Source organism: Papaver somniferum, chromosome 7 (genome assembly GCF_003573695.1).
Source record: "Papaver somniferum cultivar HN1 chromosome 7, ASM357369v1, whole genome shotgun sequence".
In the NCBI taxonomy this organism is placed as follows: Eukaryota; Viridiplantae; Streptophyta; class Magnoliopsida; order Ranunculales; family Papaveraceae; genus Papaver; species Papaver somniferum.
Genome location: NC_039364.1, coordinates 199,924,597 through 199,947,442, shown reverse-complemented (window position 1 = coordinate 199,947,442; position 22,846 = coordinate 199,924,597). Strand labels below are relative to the sequence as shown.

Sequence of the window (22,846 nt, the reverse complement as noted above, 5' to 3'; positions counted from 1 at the left end):
GTTGCTTTTAAAGTCTTTAATTGAACACCAAACTTCTGCTATCATCTTCTGAGATTTTTGTGAAAAGTTCTTCATTCAGCTGAGGTCTCAAAGTATGTTTATCTTGAACTAATTGATAAAAGTATCTTGAAATTTCATCACTGATGTCAGCTTGGGAAAAGTTGTCTACACCATTTATAACAAGCTTCTGAATTGTGTTTCTTCTCCTCCTTCCATTTGTTAAGCAATGGAAATAACTTGTATTGGCATCACTTGCTTTAAGATGTTGAGGTTTAAATCTCAGAAGCCACTTTCTTGCATTATCCAGAATGAGTTGTTTTAGCGTTGCTCTAAGTTCTACTCTATTACTGAATTGAGAGTTAGAAAGAGAGCCAAATTTTTCCAGAGCATTAAGAGTGTCTATTTGAGCAGTGATATCTTGTTTCTGCTCTCCCATTCTCCCATAAGTCCTTTTACTCCATATTTTCAAAAATAATTTTAGATTCTAGAGCTTTTTGGACATGATATAACTAGGAGTACCATGAAATATCATTGTATCCCACCATAACTTCACATTAGCTAAGAAGTCAGCATTAGAGAACCAATGATTTTCAATTCTGAAAGGAGGATTCTTCCTATCCACATTTGAAGTTGTGAGAAGCAATGCAGAGTGATCAGATAGAGTTCTAGAGAGCACTGTTTGTGTTAACAATGAGAATTTACTTTCAAATTCAGGAGATACTAAAACTCTGTCTAATCTACAAAGCAGTAGATCAGACTGCATATTGCTCCAAGTGTAGAGACCTCCATTGAGTGGTAAATCTATAAGTTTTATTGAAAAATCTTCTTCCTCTTCCATTACCTCCAGGTTTGTTCCTTTCACATCGTCTTCTGGTTGCATTAAAATCACCTGCAGTGACCCAATTTACCTATTGCCCAGCCAGCTGTGTCATCCATTTCTTCCCAGAATTCTTCTCTTTCCCAATAAGAACATGGTGAGTATACATTAGTAACTGTCCACTCAAAATCTTCAGTCTTAGATTTGAAGATGTGAGAAAGAGTATTTGGACCAATTAATTCATTTTTTTTCTCTAATAAAGTGTCATCCCATATAGTTAATAAGCCACCAGACAAACCTTGAGAGGGAGTGTCTTTCCATTGACAATTATTATTGCCCCATAAATTTGTGATCCACCGGTTATTAATCTTCATCATGTGTGTTTCTTGAATAAGTACACGAGTTGGTTTAATCTTCCTTATAAGATCTTTGAGTGAGTCCATTTTATCTACATCAGTCATTCCTCTCATATTCCATATAAGAATCTTAATATCCATTTAAACCATTGAGCCCATTTGATGCCAAGTTAACTGCATCTTGATAAACTTCCATTTCTTCTTCCTTGTCTGTACCATATTCTTCAATTGTATCTTGAACAGATATAATTTCATCCATAGATGGTATCTTGTTGTTTCCTCTTCTTTTTCTTAGTTTGAGATGTTTTACCACTATCTCAGTATACATTGCTCTGATCATGTCTGCAGTATCTCCGAAATTGCCACCCAAATTTGTAGTAGCATCCATTATCAGATCCACAGTATTGTAAATCGAGTTGATTTGCACAATTTCTCTATTCAGAGAATGAGATAATTGTTCATTTTCAAGCACTGACATCTCTGTTTGAATAAAAGGATTGAAATCATGTATTACATGCTCTGAATCTGTAGAAACAATAACTTCAGTCTCTTTATCTGGAGAAATGCTCTTCTTTTTGTAACAGTTGGTAATGAGGTTTTGACATGGCTTTTGGCGAAAAGAAACTGCTGCTTCCGTTTCTTTTTGACCCACTAATACCACATTTTGACCTTTCTGCCTTTTCAATTCAAAAAATTTATTAAAGCATTCTGTAATTGTAGTTGAGGTGCGTTTATCATTTTTACCTGATGTTTGTCCAACCTCCACGTGTGATGTTTTCCTCCACGCATTATGAGCCATAGAAAGGGAACCATTTCTGCTACTGTCAGGAAATTCAAAATTTGAATTTTCTTTATGTACGGTTGTTGCATCTTCCAATTGTTCAATGGTTTTCCGGTAAAATTTGACCTTTGAAGGAATTGCCGGAGTGTAATTGAAATCCCATTCTATAGCCAGTAGCCAATCTTTCCCATGAATAGGTATGTTGATTGTTGCTGGAAGATTTTGAGCCAGACACTTAACTCTTAATCTGCAGCACGCCGGATTTTTGGCCAGAGTTTCTTTATCCACCTCTGCAAGACCTCCTAAAGCATCACCAATGATATCAAAGTGATCTTTAGACCAAAGTTTTGAGTTAATGAAAGAGATCTCTCATTAATGGTGATATCTTCATCTATCCATCTCTTGACTTCAATAAATGTGTCCTTGTATTTCCATTTAATTGGCTTCCAACAACTCTCTTGATTGTTAGAAGCATTGAAGTTTGCCATATTATCATTTAAGACTGAGAGTTGAAGATACCTTTTCCATTTGAGTTTAACCGCAATTTCTCTAGCTACCTGATTCCAGGAAATTGTACCATATGTTGTACAAACAAATGTTCTTGCAGGTCTTGTACGAGGATTAGTAATGCTGATGCAAGGTGGAAAATCTTTGATGAGGGGAATCTGTTGTTGGTGAATATGTACTTTACCAACCAATCTGTTGAAGAGTTCCTGGAATCTTAACCAACCATAGTTATGTTTTCCTCTAGAAATGAATAGCGCCTTATTCCTTGCACGGTTCTCATCTGTTCTTGCTACTTTGAGAAATTCTCCTCTAGAATTCTTAAGTTTCTCAATTAGAAATGAAAAATTACCTTCTCTTCTGGTCCATTTGTGTTTGTTGTTAGAACTGATTTGAATTTCTTCAAAAACTTGACTCATCCATGCTCCAATTTCCGCCGAGAAGATAATCTTGAAATTTAATCCGCCTGAACCCTTTTCCACCACCTTGAATCCATTTTGATTTCCTAGTTTTTGAGGAGAAAATTCGAAAGTTTTTTGTTAAATTTGAGTAATTGAACAATTATTTTCTCCAATCTCTCTGACATTCTCTCTCATCTTTGTTCAACGTCCTTGAGGATCGATCAACGATCTTAAACTATAATAGATAATAATGTGATTAATACAGAGTTTCATGCTGCTAAGAACATAAAATTGTCAAAAATAACAAAAGAAAAATTTGTATTCATAAAATTTTCATAATTGGAACATTCTTGAACCCTAAACCAAATGTTAATGTTATTGACCCTTTGAATTCTCAGGATTGTACAAAGTCACCGTGAAAAATACTATTTACGAAGAAGCTCATCATGTCTTGACTCCAATCGTTGATCAGTATATATAGAATAAAAAATTAGTAAAAGAATAAGATTAGCACTGACTTGATACTGTATTTTTAATCATATCCGGTATTTTTCTCATGGCACATGGCCGGTCATTCTGAATACAGTCGCACCTGTACACCTGTGACCTTTGATATTAACAAAAATAAGCACTAAAGTATTAACTCTATAGGATTAGCAGCAGTAGCCAGGAGTAGCCAGCAAATATGCGTCTTCTATTAATATTGGTTGATTCAAAGATGATAAGAACATGAATCAAATACTACAAAAATCAAATGCTTTGAACTAAACACTCATAGCAAAAAGAAAAGCTTTATACCTAAACCAAATACTATACAAATGATATGTTCGAACTACCCGATACATGCAACATAAGTACACCGGACCATGACTATTCTCGTTGATTTGACTCAACCTTTAATGGAAATCATGGGCAACACAATAACTTTTGTCCTAAATTCAAGAGCAAAAACATAAAATGCATTGTTCTGATTACCTTCAGAATCCGGAGAAAGCAAAAATCAAAATTCAAAACAGAGAAGAGAAAATGAGTAAACTCTAACCTTTGCTTTGTTCGGCTTGAAAAACACTAACGAATCACTTGGCTTGAATGCACTGCTGAATTCTTGGTTAACAGCTTTAAGAACTTGCTTTCCGTTCTTTCTCCTTATGTCCTACAAAATCAAACGAAGCAACAATCTAGAGTTAGGCTAGTATAAGAAATCCACATTTTATGCTTAAACGTGCAGCACGTTATATACCATATATTACTTCTCTTAAGCAGCATCGAAAAAATAGCAATTCACATAAACATAAATAATAAATTACGGATCGAAGCATCTCAGGGATCAGCCTCACATTTAACGTATGATTTAAGGGCGTCAACTAAATGCCAAATGTTTAGGTTGAGTAACCCAAACTTTGTATACAAGGAGCTAGTGAAAAAATAAAGAATCTACGATATATAGCGGGTTAACCAATTAGGAATGCAGAAAATGAGAACTGATAGAGAAAAAAAAAGGCAAGGGTTTATCAATTTTAAGATGAAAAAAAAATGTCGAATTAAATTTAAGAATTATGAAAATCTTACTAGGTATAAAACCCTAGGATTTTACATATAGGGTCTACTATGGTTTAGTTTTACTTGTAACCGATATTATATGGACCAGACGATATGTTCGTCGTACCTGATTAATGATTCGTGGAGAACTTCTCATTACCTGTTAACAAACCAATTAAACTGTGAGATTTTCTTTTGAAGCAAAACTGTGAGATGATATTATCACCAAATCAAAAAATACAATGAGAAATAAACATATCGAAAGAGAACAGGAGAGAAAGCCGTCAGTGTGAAGGTTAGGTTGTGAAGATTAGTTCGATGGTAATAATAACCCCACACGTTTCTCTAATTTCAGTTTCTTGATTAACTTTCTGTGAAAGTACATCACCTGCGACAGAAAAACTAAAATAAATCAATAGTAAATCAGAATTGAGAAGAGACGGGAGTGGAAGAAAAGGCGGAGAAGAAGAGAGAGAGCAAAGTTAGGGTTTAAGAGAAAAAAAAAAGTTTTATAAATCGACTCCGAGGCATATAGCGGGTCGAAATATTCGGTGGTACTACCGGATGAAATATTTGTGGTGTGAATAAACAGGAAGATCCTATTGGCTGAAATATATTCTCGTGGGACCAAAAGCTCTCAGAAGAGATCTTTATTCAGCTTTTAACCACATCAGAGGAAATTCACCTGAAATCATATTATTAATTTTTACAAATTTAGTATTTATTTACCGATTTGTACAAACACGGCGGTGCTTCGTTACATGTTCTTTCATGAATTAATAGCCCTTGATTACTTCATTTATATGATTTATGATTTTATCAATTAGCCTATAGGAATCATTGGAGTTTTGCTCCTATTTTAGTTCTATGAGTTCTTGCACGTTGTTCTGCAACAAAGATAATGAAATTCATTTCTTTTTATCATATTTAAAAGTCACTGCAAGTTAAATATGTATAATGAGTTTCCATTTTGGCTATCTTAATTGTGAAAATTGAATATATATCCCTTGTTTTAGTGGCCTTCATAAATATCCCCGTCAACAATATTTATATCCTTCCATCTTTAAGAAGATTCCGATTTTATTAATAATCCCACAAATATCCTTTAGATATTTCAGATCTTAAACTTTCTCTCTTCTCCTCCTCATCACCTACGTCATCACCGTCTTCTCCACCTCATTTTCTGTCGGACTGAATAGTGATGATGGTGGTGGAAGAAATCAAATCACAACCACAACTAGCAACGCCACCACCATTTCAGAGTCAGAGAAAAATATTTTAGAGAGAAGATATTTAAGATCGAGAGGGATAGATCTTCAATTGAAAATCAAACCAAACCCACCACCGTCTTCATCTTCATCATCACCACCTCTGCAACTACTCACACCTTCACCGCCGACAACTGCTTCAAAATTCAATCGAGAAGTATCAACAACAAGGGATGAAACCTTCTTCTTCTTCTTCTTCTACAATTGAGTTTTTAAAATCAGATCCAAATAAATCAAGATCTGATTTTTAGGTTTTGATTTCTGATTACTTTTGAGTTAAACTTCTTCGAATTATTGTTTATTTGTTTCATCTACTTTGGCAATCGAATTATGAAGAGAAGTAATGATGATGATGGCGGTAGTGGTTATGGTGGCAGCGACGGTGGAGGATGTATGTATATGATTAGTTCCTATTTTTCTAAAACTGGTATAGTTTTTGGTTATATGTCAGTATACAATGAACTATTTACTTTTTGGATGTTGTAGTTGGTGGTTGTTGTGGTTGTGTGGTGGTGGTAGTTGTTGATACGGTGGTGGATGATTTTGTAGTGGAGATTGGGTGTGATTTTGGTTGCATTTGTTGATGGTGTTCCAGGTATAGAAATTGTCCTTACAGTAAACCTACTTACTTCAGTTTTTACGGGATCAACTATTGTTGTTGATCCAATTTATGGGATGAACTGCTATTGTTGACCCAATTTTTTATGGGATCAACTACGGTTGTTGATCCATTTATGGGATCAACTCCTGTTGTTGACCCAATTTTTTATGGAATCAACTATTGTTATTGATCCTTTCAACTCCAATCGTTGATAATATTTCCTTGGATAAGTATAATCATGCTTGTATTTTAAATTATGTAAATTTCTTTCAATGTTGAACTTGTGGTGCAATGGTAGCATGACTGACTCCATGTCAGATGATGCATGTTCCACTCAAGCCAAGTTCACTCCATTTACATGGATCAACTTTCATTGTTGATCCCCTAAATTGGATAAACTTCTACTGTTGATTCTTGTTTTTTTTTTGATCAACTACCATTGTTGATCCCCAAAATTGGATCAACTTCTATTGTTGGTTCTATTTTTATTTGGATCAACTACTGTTGTTGATACAAAAATACCTGAACCAGTGGTGGCGGTGGTGGTGGTGGTGGCGGCAGAGGACTAGTGGTGATGGAGGTGACGTACTAATGGTGGTGGCGGACTGGTGGTGGTGTAATGGTGGTGGTGACGGAGTGGTGGTGGAACATTAGTGGTGGTGGCGGTTGGTAGGTAGGTGGTGGTCGTTGAACGATGGTGGTGGAATGGTAGTTGAATGCTGGTGGTGGTGGTGCTAGTGGTGGTGGTGAAGTGGTAGAGGAAGAAATTTGTTGCATTTTGGAATAAAGAAAAATATTATATGGGTGAGGGTATTAAGGTAATCTAATTTTAAATGGATAAGGTTATTAAAAAGTAGGATATATTTATTTTTGTATAAGGATATAATTACAATCCTATTAGAGGGGCGACATGATCCATTAGAGGGGCGGCAACCTAATAAGACAAAAAAGGTCATTACATGGTAATTCATGCCACCCCTTATCAAAAAAAAATATAGAAATGACAAATTAACCCTTATTATTAATAATCAAGATTAGTGATGATAATCAAAATTAGTGTTGATAATTAATTTTCACTTATAATAACTCTAAAATCAGATTTTTAGAGTTAGGAAAAAAAAGTTGTAAGGAGAAGAAAAAACTTTTGTGATATTTGTGAAACCCTAGATTTTGATTCACTCAACCAAAATGAGTGATTCCAGTGGCAAATTTGAGATGGGTGAATCTCTATACGATAGAGAAAACAAATACTACATACCTCTTGATGGAGATCCTGATATGGAGTATTTGTTAGATGGTAGAGATGTTTTAACCTAAAGTCAAGGTCAATCTCAATCAATTGAAGAAATTAGCCAACCAGAGCCTGAAACTGACCAGTTATACTTCTAAATTAGTTCCCATTAGCTTTTTGTCGCTCAAAACTATCTAAAATACGTAAAAAAAAATAAAAACTTTTACATTTTCAGAAGAACTTACGATTGGAATTGTGCTATTGACCAACCGTAACTCTGTGTTACGGTTCATAAATTATCGAATACCAACCGTAACTGGTTCAATTTGGGGAAAACCCAATCGGAATACCAGTTACGGTTGGTACAAAAAACTCGATACGAACCGTAACCTAATTACGGTTTGAAACATGACATCATATAGCAACCGTAACAAATAACGGTTGGTAGCTAATGAATCGAGACCAACCGTGATTGACTTACGGTTGGTATTTCAATTAATTTTTGAACCGAATAAATTTCTAAGACACAATATGTTTTACGGTTGGTAAGGTTATTTGAGTTACAAGTCGTAACTCAATTACGGTTGATAACAGTGATGCAAATACAAACCGTAAAAAAAATGAAACATCCAGAAAGAATTACGGTTCGTAACTTAAGTATCGAGACCAACCGTAAATCAATTACGGCTGCAAAAAAAATTCGTAACTGAACATTCTTTCTCACAATCAAGAACTTACGGTTGGTATTTGAGTTAAATGAACCGTAACATCAACCAAATCCATAGTTACGATTCCAATTGGCGTTATTACCAACCGTAACTCACATGCTACACAAAAATTTCAATTTCAATTTTGTTCCAAACCCTGATTTTTGATACAAAACTAACTTCAATCTTCGTCAACCTTCTTCTTCGGCATCTCTAATATAGTTTTCAATCAATGATTATCAATTTTTCAAATTTCCGATTAATCGAGGACGATGAAAATTTCAGTTTTAATGGAAGAGGACGATGAAGATGAAAATTGTTTTGGTTTTTTTGATTCATTAGGTTTAGAAATAGGGGAGGACAATTATGTATTTCAACCAAAATAGAATGGGTAAATTAGTCAATTTACAACCTTATAGGAGACCCCCTAACCAACTAGAGGGACATTGTTATCACACTTGCCGCTCCTCTAATGGAACATGTCGCCCCTATAACAGGATTGTATAATTATTAGGTTTCAAAAGTAAGGACATATAAATAATGTACCCATCTTAATTGCCATAATAACCTTAGTCTAAATCATCCAAGTATTTGATAGAGATAAGTGATAAGTTCACCAAAACCACGAGCTCAACGATTGATCACTCTTTGTATAATAAATTTATTATATCACAACGGCCCCTTAAAACTTACCAAAGAAAGGCCAAATCTCCAAATCATTTTTCCCCTCATTTACCAAGACTGCTACATTGGGTAGTTGGCAGTGGGTATAATAATCCTCAGCCCTGTTATTTTTTCCGGTTTGGGTCTTTTTCAAATCTTTTCCAATGACCGCATGAAATCCTAAATTTTCTTGAAGTAGTATATTTCACGAAGTAGTGAAATATAATAAGATCAATGTCCGAATCTACTCTGACTTTTTTTTTCTGAGAACGACGTACTATAAAACGAACGGCCAAAAAGGATGTTGTTTCTTGATTAAGAAACAACGGCCGAGTCAAGAGAGACAAATATTATCTTCCTCCTCGGCTTTCCTCTTTTGGATAAACTTTTAAGCTATTTAAACCACCTATATATTCTTGAATAACATATTCTCCCTTGTATGTTTTTATTGAGAGGGCTTTTATGTGGTCACATACTCACATTCCAGAACCCCTTCACACCGGAGAATGTTTGCATACGTAGGTAGTTGGGAAGTTTCCACGAAGTATCTGTTTTATTTGACATCGCTTTCAAGTTTCTACAAATATTTTCAAGATAGAGGAAAAGCATAGGTGTTTAGCATGATAAGTGTTAAAAGACAAGATAGGTACAAAATCTATTTTGACGAAAGAATTCTTCCTATCGGTCTGTCTAACTAACTGATTAGCAACATGTATGAGTCCCACGCAAAGTTGGCAGAACGCTGTAATCACAGCCAACCAATTTGAATATAGCCAGATGATTAATTTTTTCTTTGCTCGATGATTATTATCACAATCAGGGTTTGAGTTCGCTAAACTATCGTTATCAAAACTCTTCAAAAGTTGGGTCTTCTTCATCATCATCATTCATCATTGTTGGTTACTCAATAATACTCAAGGGAACTGCTGACTTGTTTCGTCCGTAAATCCAACCAACAGCTGATTTTAGATGGAATGTTCTATAGTAATTGTCTTGTGAACTATCAATTGATTTTCTTGCAAGACATAACCTCTTGAAATTTCTTTTACTGCATGACTTGATATATACAATCTATCATCTGATCTCTGCTGTTTACTACATCACTATTATCCACCATAAATCCAAAGTAAATACAAACTAATAATCATTATCTTAATTCTTGTATATATAGTTCTTGTTCTTAATCTTCCAGCTAAGAATTGATAGAGATAGGCGATAAGTTCACCACGTCAAAACCATGAGCTCATACATGGAACACAAAATTGGTTAAAAAGACCAAAACAGAAAATTCTTGGGTGAAATGGACTCTTAGCTTTAGATACTGTTTATATAGCCAAAAATTAGAAAAATACTGTTCATTGAGCCAAAATGGATATTTGACCCAGAATATTTTTTATTTATTAACCTGAAGAGACAATTATGTCCCTATCTTCTACAGAATTAATTTCGCTGTTTTGCTCTGTTTTACGAGTTAATTGCAGCAAAACAGAGTACTGAAACAGAGCAAAAAACAGAGCACCTATATCTTCTTAGAATTTCAACTCGCCATTCTCCGATTCCGGCCGAGTTCTGCTTGTTTTCTGGTTCATTTCCAGCCATATCTCAGGCCATTTTCCTGGTCCTTTAATGCACTTTAATTCAGTCATGCACAGCCCCTAACATTCATCTATTCAGCACTTCCAGTACTCCTGTAGTTCAATCAACCAACAACCTGTACTTCATTGCAGTATCATCTTACTTTCAGGCCAACTACTATCACCAGTAGGAACCTGAACTCATAGTTTCTGTAGCTTCATTTGCAGCTGCATATTGAGCTACACAGTACCCATCTTAGCTGCTTCTTGTTCCTGTGACTCGTACAAGCTCAATGAGCTCATTTCTTCCTTCATTCTTGCAGCACCATCCTTTGCAGCTCCTTGCGTTCCTTCCAACTTCAACAACACAAAGCCTTTCTGCAAAATCACACCTTCATTGGACCCAAGAAACTCAACTGCAACCACAGCTTCAGGCCATTTCCATCTGCTTCACTTGTATTTTTAATTCAACAGCCTCAGTTCCACTAACCTGCATCTGTGGCAAATCACCAACGCCTCGCAACCCATGACTATCATCTCTTAAGTTTAGCCTGCAATACCTCGTCCACCGGCACCAGTTACCACTGCAATTCAGCTCAATCCAGATCCTTGTTCGTCCCGACTTTCTCATTCACTGCAATCATTCCCTGCAATTTCATACATACTACAGCACCAACCACTTCTCCTTAAAATGCCAACTTCCATTCACCAACTCTATTGCAGTAAACTCCACCATCTTTCCATGGCAGTGACCACCAACACAACCAGAAACCCATTGCAGCAAAGTACAGTTGCAAACACAAAATCCTCAATCTGCGTCGTTAACCTGCAGTCCGAGTCCTAGCCACTGTCAACCACCAATACTGACTCATCCTGCAATTGCAACCTAGCATTCATCTAAAATCCTGCTTCAGAGCTGAGCGTCGACTTCATCTTTGTAACTCCTTTCATCTTTCTCTTCCACTGCACCTGCATTTCAAATTAGCTTCATCATGACTGTAACTACCACTACCATTTCATTAACAGAATCCTCATCTTAATCTCTCACAACTTCAACCACCAGAACCAGTTGTTCTCTTTTCCATCTCAGTTTTGTTGACTGCACTCCTGGGACAGGTTCCTGTGAGCTCAACTTCCATTCCACAACAGCAACATCTTCCAGCTGATTGTAACTCCAATCACAGACCCATCTCTTTCACGTTCGCTAGCTTAAATTCGAACAACATCAACTTCATATTCAATTTCATCTGACCAGCTGCAACGAACCCAATTCCAACAACAGCAACCCATTAAATCTTCATCTCAGGCTCATTCAATCTCCAATCCTTGCTAACCACCACAATTCCATGGCACAACCAACCCTTGACTGCAATTCAGATTTGAACCGAAACCCATTTGAATCCATGCCCTAATTGCAACACAAAATCTATTTCAAACTCATCTCGTCACTATCTACTAACATCACATCTTCATCTGAGTTTGAGACGGCATCAGTAAACCCTCTCTGTTTCAATAAAACCAAGCCTTGTTTAGTTTTTATTTTATAAAAAAAAAATATACAACCACAAACGTTAGCAGATAATGAAACATGGATGAAACCAGGCTCATCCAATGGCAACACATGATGAAACCAATTTCATCCAGTAATAACATATGACATACAAAGGTTTCATCCATGAAAAAACTAGATGAAACCAGTTTCATCTAGTGGTAACCAACAAAACACCATGTTTCATCCAGTGGAAATACATGATGAAACTAGTTTCATCCAGTGACAACACAAGATGAAACCAGTTTCATCTAGCTAACAAACAAAAAGCTATGTTGTCATCCAATGGAATCAATTTCATCTCAATTTAAAATAGAAATTCAACCCAACCTAAAACACAATGAAAATAGTTTCATCCTAGTTAAAAATGTGTGAAACCAAATTCAACATAGACTAAACACACAATAAAACCAGTTTCATCCGAGTTAAAATGGGTGAAGCCAAATTAAACCCAATTTAAGACACTATGAAATCAGTTTCATCTCAGTTTAAAATAGAAATTCAACCCAACCTAAAACACAATGAAACTAGTTTCATCCTAGTTAAAAATTTGTTAAGCATTTGTAATGTTGACAGTACTAATCCAAGAAAGAAATAACCACACAGACAAAATCGAAGAACCCCCAATTTCATTTAGACACTACAATTCAATTCAACAAACCATGTCGAATGAATTGAATCCCTTAATTAACCACAAAATCAGTAACAACAACTCCATAATCGAAGTACCAATTTCATAAAGAAAAACACAAATCCAAATTAAAAACACACAGACAAGGAACGGATTAGAAGGAACGAGAAAAAAGGTTTATAACCTAAGTTTTATGTTCCATGAATCAATCAGTAATTTTGAAGGAAGATATGAATGTTCGAACGCTGGAAAGAAAACCTGGATTGAAAATAGTAAGTAACTTACACGTCGAAGAAGAAGAAGAACCATCCACAAATATTAGGGATTACAGAATTCTTCTTGGATGATGATGGCGGTGGTGATGTCGATGATGGTTTCGAGGAAACATGATATAGTCAAAGGTGGTGGAAATGATGATGGTGGTGTCGATAATGGAGAAATTTTATGTTCCGCGGTGGTGATGGCGGCGATGGAGAACGAGAGCTGGTTTTTGATTTCAGATCTGTTTTATGTTCAGGATGACGAAGAAGACGAATGAAGAAATGGGATTTCTGATGTCAAGTAATGTGATATGAAGGGCAATAACGTAAACTCAATATTTAAAGATTCCTTTGGACATTTGACCCAGGCCGAATCCTAACTGTCCATATGGCCCAGGAAACACCCAATTTTGGTTATATAGCCCATTTTCTGTACATGGAACGGCGTTTATTGTTTGTGTAATGAATCAAGAAGAAAACAAAGGCCATTTAGAGTTTAGAAAAGAAATTAAGGCCAAATCTCAAAATCTGTGTGCCCCATGTATCTTTAAGCGCGGCTTCATTTTCTTCCGTTTTGGTCCCGCTTGTTTGGGTCGTTTCAACACCAACCGAACAAGTATTAAAGGGCCTTATCAATAAGGAAAAAAACAACAAGAAATAGTGAAAAATAGATCAATGTCCAGTAAGAATACCTATCAAGGATGGACAACGGCCTGCATTTGACTCATTGAATGGCACAGTATATCTGAGTCGAGAGAGACAAAAATATCTTCATTCTTCTATATCCTGTGTTTGACTTTCTAAATCTCGGTGTGTTTTCCTTTTCTGGATAAACTTTTGAGCTTTCCAACCCTGGATTGATTGGGGTATACCCAGATTATTTGGGGTACACCTAGTGAGACAAAACCCAAGACATTTAGAAGTAAAATAGGCTATCCCTCAACCTTGTATTTTCTAAATGGATAATATGTCCTTGTTTAATTAACTCTAAAAAACCTGATTAGGTTAATTAATTGAGTTTAGATTAAAATTTTGAAATTATGAATTCAGTAGATTAACCCTTTAATCCGTCTTATGAGTTCGACTTCGATTAAAAATTTTGGTTTTGAAAATGTGAAAAGTCGGCAAGGTCGACGTTTGAATAAGGTGCCGGCTATGTTTCGCCGGCATGGTCGACGTTTTAATAATATGCCGACCAAGTATAGCCGGCGTGGTCCTTGGATGAAGAAAATGCCGACCTTTTTTAGGCCGGAATGGTCTTTGAATGAAGATTACGCCGACTCTCTTGGGCCAGCAATCTTATGGTCGGCATGTAAATATTTCCTACAATGCCGGCTATCATATAGTCGGCATGCACATAATTTATAACATTGTCGGCTGGACTGTAGTCGGCGTGCTAAGGATTTCTAACCTTGCCGACCTGTACTTATACCAAACAGAAAACAGAAGATGGGAAGATGTAATTCACTTTATTCATGCAATTTTGGTTACTACATTGATTGAAACATAAAACCTAACTCCTTGTCGACGGAAAAACGAATGCACTTAGCATGTGCATCAAGCCTTTGAACCTCTAGGCGACCCTAGTGGACGAGTTATAGTCTCGTGAGTGTTTACATAGAGATCTACCCATAAAACCTACACTAAAACCATCAATCTTCGTTGGAGGAATCCCATTCATCTCCGGGTTGCATGAAGTCTGGGGCATACTCCGGGATTTTGGAGACCGTGAATTCATAGCTTGCATTGAATGTGAATGCTTCCCCCATTTCCTCCAAGTAGCGCGCTTTCACGGCTTCATGCTACAAAAACAAAACACAAATTTAATTTGTTAGTGGTGTTTAGTAGGAAGATCAAACAACATGGATCACGTAAAATAAACCACAAACATCCTTACAAATTGTTCAATGGACAAGTTGAAGTTGGTAGCGTTGAAAATCCGGGGTTGGAGAGCTAAAAAAGCAAGTATCGCATTTTCGATGACTAAGTGCCAATCATGGACTTGTTGAACACTTCTTCCATTAGGATTCCCAAACTCTTGCCTAAATTTGTTGTGTACCCTAGCCCAAAAGGTTACGACATCCACCCTTACGGAGGACTCATGTCTAACTCGAGTTTTCGCGTACCAAGATTTGGTGATTGCCAAATCTCCATTAGAATCAAACGAAGCCATTGTTGTATGTAGAGAGCTATTGGGTGAGTTAGATGGAGTGTATGATGATATGAGCTTTGGAGAGTATATGCAAATAGTTGTGTGTTGTTTTGTAGAGAGAACTAGTGTATTTATAGGATGATGCCCAAATTTGTCCGTTATAGTGCATAAGTACAAGTCAATCAATGCAATTGTACTTGCAAAAATTTGAATTTTGAAATTGCCGGCGCGGTTTCTGTTTCCCAAGTATGCCGACTAAGTCAGGCCGGCAGGGTTGGAATTTTGTTACCATGCCGACCTTATGCTGATTTTAGGCATCAGGAGAACATTTTCTTCTGTGTAACCGCCGGAAATGTATTTGGTCAGTAGCATGCCGGCTATCATAAATTCGGCAAGGTAGAAATTTTCTTACCATGCGACCTTATGACTTTTAGGCATCAGGAATTCATGCAATTTTCTGTTTAACCGTCGGAACGGTATTTGGTCACTAGCGTGCCGGCTATGATATGGTCGGCAAGGAACATAATTTATAACCCTTCCGACCTTACGGTGATTTTAGGCATCAGGAGAAGGTATTTTCTGCAATACATAGCCGACAGGATCGATAACATAATACCCTGCCGGCTTCGTAACAACCGGCTAGGTATTGATCTGATTACCCTTCCGACCCTGGTATGCAAATAATTTCGGGTGTCAGGGCCGGCAGTCTGACAGTTCAAAACCTTGCCGTCCCTGGTGTGGTCGGCACTGTAACTTAAAAAAAACATGACGGCATAAGTATTGAAACTTTACGTAGCTAAACAAACCGTTCATTCAACAACTATAAATCCAACACTTGTTGTCCAAAATACGAAAACATGTCCCATAAACCTTAAAAAAACACATTTGTCCAACAGTTAACCTTAACATTTGTCCAATGCAACATAAAGAAATAAATTAGGAATGTATTCATTCACCGCCACGACCACAACCCCGTTTAGGAACACCACCACTACTACTACCTTCACCACCACGACCACTACAAGTCCTCTTTTTGACAGCATTCATCTTGGCTTTGCTTCCCTCCTGGATTTTTCTTCCCTCTTTACTTCAGCATCAGCTTGCTTGAACAATTCATAGGCATACTCATTCTCAATATTGCAAGCATATCCAATGTGCTTGCTTTGCTCTTCAATCGACAAAGGCTCTCCTCTGTCTTTCGCGCAACACAACACCTTCACAAAGCTCTTCAAATGCTCATTCTATTGTCAATTAAACAACAAACAATTAATAGAATGATTCGATAATGTAATCTTAAAACAATAAGAGCAACTCTAAAATACTTACAAAGAACTTAAGACTTGTTGCCGGGTCTTTCGATGCCATCTTTCTCTTACGATCCAATTCTTCAGCAGTCATTTCCCTAATCACAGTAGGAAGAGCCCAACCCAATTACCACGACATGTATCTCTCATGAGCTTCATGACCTTCTGTCACATCGTCCAAAAGACTCGTATCGACTTTACGGTCACGTCTTCCGTCCCAATGATCTTTAACTGGAGCTAGAATGTAAGCGACGTAACTTTTTGGGACGTGGTGCAGTCCTCCCTTCGCACTGTAAAGGACGACTCATCATCGAAATGGGGTTCTTCTTGGACGTAACCCAATTGTCGCATTACCTGATGTGGATCGTACATTGAATATCCATGGGTGCACAACAAGGGATCGTAGTATAATGCAACATCATCTCTCATTTGGATTAAACCTTGATTTCTAACATCTCAATAAGGATCAAATTTTACCTCATCTGCAGTCAATTTGTCCAAGGCGATTCACAGTTTAATAAGCTGCTGCGACATATCCTTATCCTAACCACCTTAAAACTGTATCTTTGTCCTCTTGGCTTATCAAGCGCAAAATTCTCATCCACTTTGATGTAGGAGTTGGCTTTCACCAAAGTAGGGAAATGCTCATATATCCAAACCTATGCGAACACAAAATTTAGTAAGAATCTTATCTTACGAGAATTTTGCAAATATAAATGATTTAGACAATAAAATTACCTGGAAGAGACATATATTTCGGTTAACTTGTGCAGTGAGTGCCCTAGAACCCTTTGTCAACTCATTGTTCAAGAAGGCGACCACCACAGTACCCCAAGAATACTCATGCATCTTATCTAAGGGATCCAATACTTGCATATAACTGGCGTCGACCAAGCTTCCGGAACTGTCGGGAAGATACAATTGCCCAGGATGTATAGCAAATAAGCTGACGCGGTAGCATTGATTCGCACCGAGTTCACCATTCTTTCCTTATCAAAGATTTTCTTGGTGTCACATAATGTGTCCTTCAACTGCTTCATATTGAACTTCTTGCTCAGACGACCATCCTTCTTCACAAGCATAGACTCCGTCTCAGTCTGATCCCAACCGAACAATTTCTTGCTCAATTTGTAAATCTTCTCCCAAGAAATCTTAGTATCGAAGCCCTCATTGATTGCTTTTACCTCAACCTCGAGGCCTAGAATTTGATGAGCATCATCCGGAGTTATCGCCATCTCACCGAATGAGAATAACATTGTATCAGTCTCTCCGTAGAACTTCTCACAGAATGCAGATACGGTAACTCTATCATGCTCAATATTCGAACTCTCCACCGCAGGCCACAACCCGGAGTTCTTGACAATCACTTTCACCTCCTCACATTCATCCTCAAGATCCCAATTCTTAGTCATTGAACATGAAGCTTGGCGCCTCATGAGACGGATAGCATGCTTGTGATCCTAAATACCAAAAAAACAAAATGAAAAGAAATAAAAAACTTGATGCAAATTTAAGATAGATACACACTTAAATAAAAAACAAATACGGTTTGAGATTACTTACGATAGTATTATGGATCGTACATGCCCATGAGTCTTTGTATCCAAAAGAACATTTCCACCATCTTTTGGGGTCCCCTTTGGAGGCTCACCTACTTTCAGTGTAACCATCAAGTGAGGGGGAGGCATTTGAGAATCAGCTGGTTTAGTGATAACCCTCTTCCTATTTCCGGTTTCAGTTGAAGTATAAGCTTCGGTTTGTTGAACAATAGCTTGAGTTTGTTCTCCATCTTCTTCTTCTTCTTGTTCCACCGCCTCTTCAACAATTTCATCTTCGATATCCTTATCTTTATCTCCATTACCATCATCATCATCATCATCATCATCATCATCATTACCTCCTCCAATATTAGGCATATCCTGATCACCATCATCATCATCATTGTTACCTCCTCCAGCAGCCGGAGTTCTTTCATTAACAACATCATCATCACCTCTTCTACCAGATGGAATTGATTGGTCTTCATCTGGAGTCTCGTCTGAATCACTGGGTTCCGATGGTGGTTCAGAATCATTCGGTACACGGATCTTGAACGTTCCCGGCACAACGTATGGCCCTCGATGTGTTGAAGTCAAGAATTTTTCACCAACACGAGGAGGTCTTGAAGGAGGACTACGAGATTTCAGAGCTTTCTTCTTTTCCTTTTGCAACCTGAACAAGAACGATTAAGAAAATATATATATAAGTCGGCAGGGTCGACAAATACAACCTTGCCGGCTACACAAAAGTCGAAAGGGTCGACTAAATAATGCATGTCGGCTAAACAGCAGCCGGCAGGGTATTATTCACATAACCTGTCGGCTTATAACAAATATGAACACAGTAGATACAAGGATTTTTCACCAAACCAGTCCGCAAGGTCCATTACCCATACATTGCTGGCTAACAAACAGTCGACATGGTTTTATCCAAATACCATTCGGACTTTCATAATTCAAGGCATCAGGAGACACAAAAAACTTGAGATACAACCGGCAAGGTAAAAATTTATAACCAACCCGGCTAAAAAAAAAAAACTGACGCCGACAGGGTCCTAGGTTGATTACTTTGCCGACCCTGCAAGTAGCAGTTACAGATATTAAACAGCCGGCAAGATCTTCAACCTAATAGCTTGCCGGCCAACCCTAAATATGAAATGTCGGCAGAATCGATAACATAATACCCTGCCGGCGGAATAACTGCAGATTCACAAATTTTATATTTTTGACATAATTTGACATGCAAACATGAAATTGAAGTACTAGAGTGAGTTTAAGTAAGCCCTTACTTTCTTAATCGCACCATTTCTCGTGTTTCAGCGACTGCGAATTCTCCTTCTTCGACGGTTTTTTTCTTCACTTTCCTTTGAACTAATTTTGCTAATTCAGGATTGTATTCATTGGGTTTTCGATTTTCTCCTTTCATACGACTAGCCCTAGGTCTCGGCGGATCCATTTTTGAAGATTAATCAGAATTTTTGAATCGACGATCCACTCGATTTAGTCGTCGAGTTTTGATGGTGGTGGTGGGGGAGGTCGGTATGGTGTGGAGGAGAAGAAGAAAAGAAGAAGGAAGATGAATGAAAAAAATTAAACTGATTTAGGGTAATTAGAATTATATAGAGTAAGGGTAGTATTGTAACTACATCCATATTTGGCCTCCCCTTAATAAGGGCACTATGTCCATAAAAATTTGGGTGTACCCTAATCAAGCCAGGTTACCAACTTGGATATGCTTGAAGTAGATATTGTGCATAGATTCCATTTCAAGATAACTCTATGCGACTTATGCGTATCTATCAGGTCGATTTTGTCAACGAACTTAAAGATAATTCTATGCGACTTATAGATGCCACTTTGGCCATGTTGCCATCTCCCAACCCCCAATCCCTTCACACCCAAAAAAAAAAAAAAAAACAAAGAAAAAAAAAAAAAAAAAAAGTTTACATACGTAGGTAAGTGGGAAGTTTCCGCAAGATATCTCCTTCACGCGATCATTTTTTTTTGTTTTTTGTTTTTTGTTTTTTTTTTTGTCAAGTCCAAACACGATCACGTTCCTATGACGAAAGAAGGCTCCCTCCATTATATTAGTTGAAACAGGTTGTACGAATGCTCTCTCCTTAAGTTAATATATTTTTACCTTTGAGGTAAAAGAAAAGAAAGCAAAGATACTTAGTGGCCCTATTTTCATCTTTTTAGCATGGTACTTTTCCCGGTCCGTAGTAAGATTTTGTACGTAGCACGTCAACTTTGTGGGAGTAACTCTTTGCTAGCATTGATTCCAAATTTGAATCACCGCCTTCTAAATTATGAGCTCATTTCATCCTACCGTATAAGCTTACGCAGAAGCGGCGGAACTTGTTTTAGAACCAAGAAAAGAGTTAATTGTATATGGGCCATAAACAACAAACCCAGTGTCAAGTTGGGCTTAAGTTCGAGCTTGTGAACTACATGTTAACTAAGTGCTTAACTAATACTACCGCCCTTTTTCAAAAAGAGGTACTATCATTTTTGATTGGAGTACACAAAAGGATAAGAGCTAAGGAAAATCGATAACGGAGCCTGATCCCTTTTTTTGATGGGTCAAATAAAATAAAAAAAACTAAAAATCAAATTTTCTATATCCAATTTGCCCCCACAAAATACTAAATTTTACAAAAATCATGATAAATTTACACTAAAATAAGAAAACAGGTGGAGTCTACTGCACCACACTTGTCCCTGTATAGCTACGTTACTGAGGGGAGTAGTCACAACTCCAAAGTGAATTAGCTTGGCCTAAAACGGGATAAAAACAAGCTAATGTGAGAGAAGAAATTATTCCACGACAATCAAACTTCTACTTCATATGAAGTAGTGTTTGAAATTATTCACTTCATGGAAGAAAGTGTATTATACATGTATAGGTCGTACACTTTCTGCTATTTCTGGTTTCCTAATATCCAGATAAAACCTCAGCCATCTATTATTCTTTTTAAATAAAAAATAAAATGTGGGCGGCATGGGATGTCTCGTTTTGATGAACACCACTGCCTCATTACTTCTCCATTGTGGGTTTACCTTACTACCACTCAACTACTACTCCAAAGTGAAGTGGACCAATGATCCTTGATCTAAAGACTGACACATTCGAGGCCATCCTAAAATAATTCGCAAACTCTACAAAGTTAAATTATCCAGGATGGTATTGTAGTGGATAACCTACTGGTCTGATAAAAAAATTAAGTTACCCAAAATCCAAAAATTGCATATCTCTTGTACCGAACCAATATTTTAATTTCATATTCCACTTGCCTTTTCACATCCAAACAGATTCTGCATCCACGTTTCGTTCATAAAACTATATCCTTCATTGGCCTTTAATTGTTAATCAACGATTCAAAGTTCGTTAATGTCAGATCACTGCTTGGTTCAACTCATCAAGCATTGGTATGTCAAGTTTGGTTGTCATATTTTTAGTTCCAAAACTATAAACTACTTGATTTGATTACTAGATTCAACTTCGTTAGATTCGACTAGGAACATATAAATGTTGAGACTCGCTCTTGTTACTCATGAAGAACTTAACGACATATCGGCATCAACGAACACATCATCTTTTAGTTCGAGGTTAGTAGCAACAAACTTGACTTGTTTCATTTCCATTTATGTTCTTTCAAGTCATTGTTTCTTACAAATTGGGCATATAGAGTTACGAAGTATAATACATCGAGAATCGGTAACTTGTTATTGTTTAATGTATTGAACTTCTGGAATGAACTCAACCCTTGGTATTATATATAAAATAATATCATCAACATAATCTAAGTAAGTAGACTTGCGAAATTTTGTTTCGCAGTCAAAAGAGAATTCAAGAATAATCCCAGGGTCGATTCTAATTGTAGGACCGATCCCTGGTAAGGACCGATCCCTGACCGATCATGTTTGAAGTTTAATCTAATTTTACATTTTTGATATGTTTGATGATTTTTCGGGTTTGTACAAACATCAAGGTATACACGGATTGAACTTGGAATGTTCACATAATTTCGAGATAGTGATTTGAACATGCGTTAAGCTCTTATTTCTTAATATTCAAGTATTTTCCTTGATACTCAAAGCAAAGATCCTAAAACCGAAAATCAAATATCTTTTAGATATCGAAAATATATGTTTATTGTATCCCAAAAGTTTGCAAATCTCTAATTACTAGATTAGTAAAGTATATGAAAGTATGTTAGATAATATTATTTCCCAACTAAGAGTAATTTTCGGATTACAGTTGGATTGGAATTTGTCAAAACCGAAAAATATATGTTTATTGCATGTGTTAAGGATTTTCGGATATGGTTATTTCTTGTTGTCCAAACAAGTCTTGGGCATAACACTATAAATAGTGGATCTTGTATTATTACAAACTCATCCCTTGACACCCCGCGTTACCGTTTGTGTGGGAATCCAACGCGTTGACAGAGGAGAGTAATCTAATTTGGTGAAATATCTTGGGTTGCCTTCATTTAAAGTCTTCTTTATGATCAAGAAGCTTTAGTAATACCGTTGGTGGAAAATTAAATCGTACTGTTATTTTAGTTTTCAATTATTGATTTAATTGACTAACAATATAGTTATCCTTGATAGATCGAACTTGATTATTCAATGGTCCTTCTTTTATGATATAAGGCCATCCAAGTTTTGTTTAAAGATTGACTATTACAGGTCTAATGATTCAAGATATGTATATAGAACTAGTGATCGATCAATGTTAGCAAACCATGTTCTGTATACTGATCACTAGTAGAAATCAAGTTGTTTGTTCAGGTGATACTCTGAACATTGAAGACTATAAGACTTTTTATTTTTGGTATTTTGATTTTTGTGATACTTCGTGCATACTTGATTTTCTCGGATCCATACAAGCAGTTTATTCTAATTATGGGTGTTTGTAGTGGTTTGGTTTGTGCAAGCCATGCTAGCTATATGTTTTATATTTG

General features: G+C 36.7%; 1 protein-coding gene across 1 annotated transcript; it reads right to left on the bottom strand.

Annotated features, from left to right (window-relative positions):
* Nucleotides 1-484: 484 nt before the first annotated feature.
* LOC113295801 lies at nt 485-1,278 on the bottom strand. Its single transcript, XM_026544128.1, has 2 exons — nt 985-1,278; nt 485-889 (listed from the first exon to the last, which is right to left on the bottom strand). Exons 1-2 carry the CDS (start codon nt 1,276-1,278, stop codon nt 485-487), a joined length of 699 nt encoding a protein of 232 aa, XP_026399913.1.
* Nucleotides 1,279-22,846: the final 21,568 nt, after the last annotated feature.

What these genes read in the sequence shown, in the direction of transcription:
- LOC113295801 (XM_026544128.1), bottom strand. Translation starts at nt 1,278, where the DNA reads ATGACTGATGTAGATAAAATGGACTCACTCAAAGATCTTATAAGGAAG. An exon ending in TTGAGTGGACAGTTACTAAT is followed by an intron (nt 890 to 984) that starts GTATACTCACCA and finishes GGGTCACTGCAG; the next exon opens with GTGATTTTAATGCAACCAGA.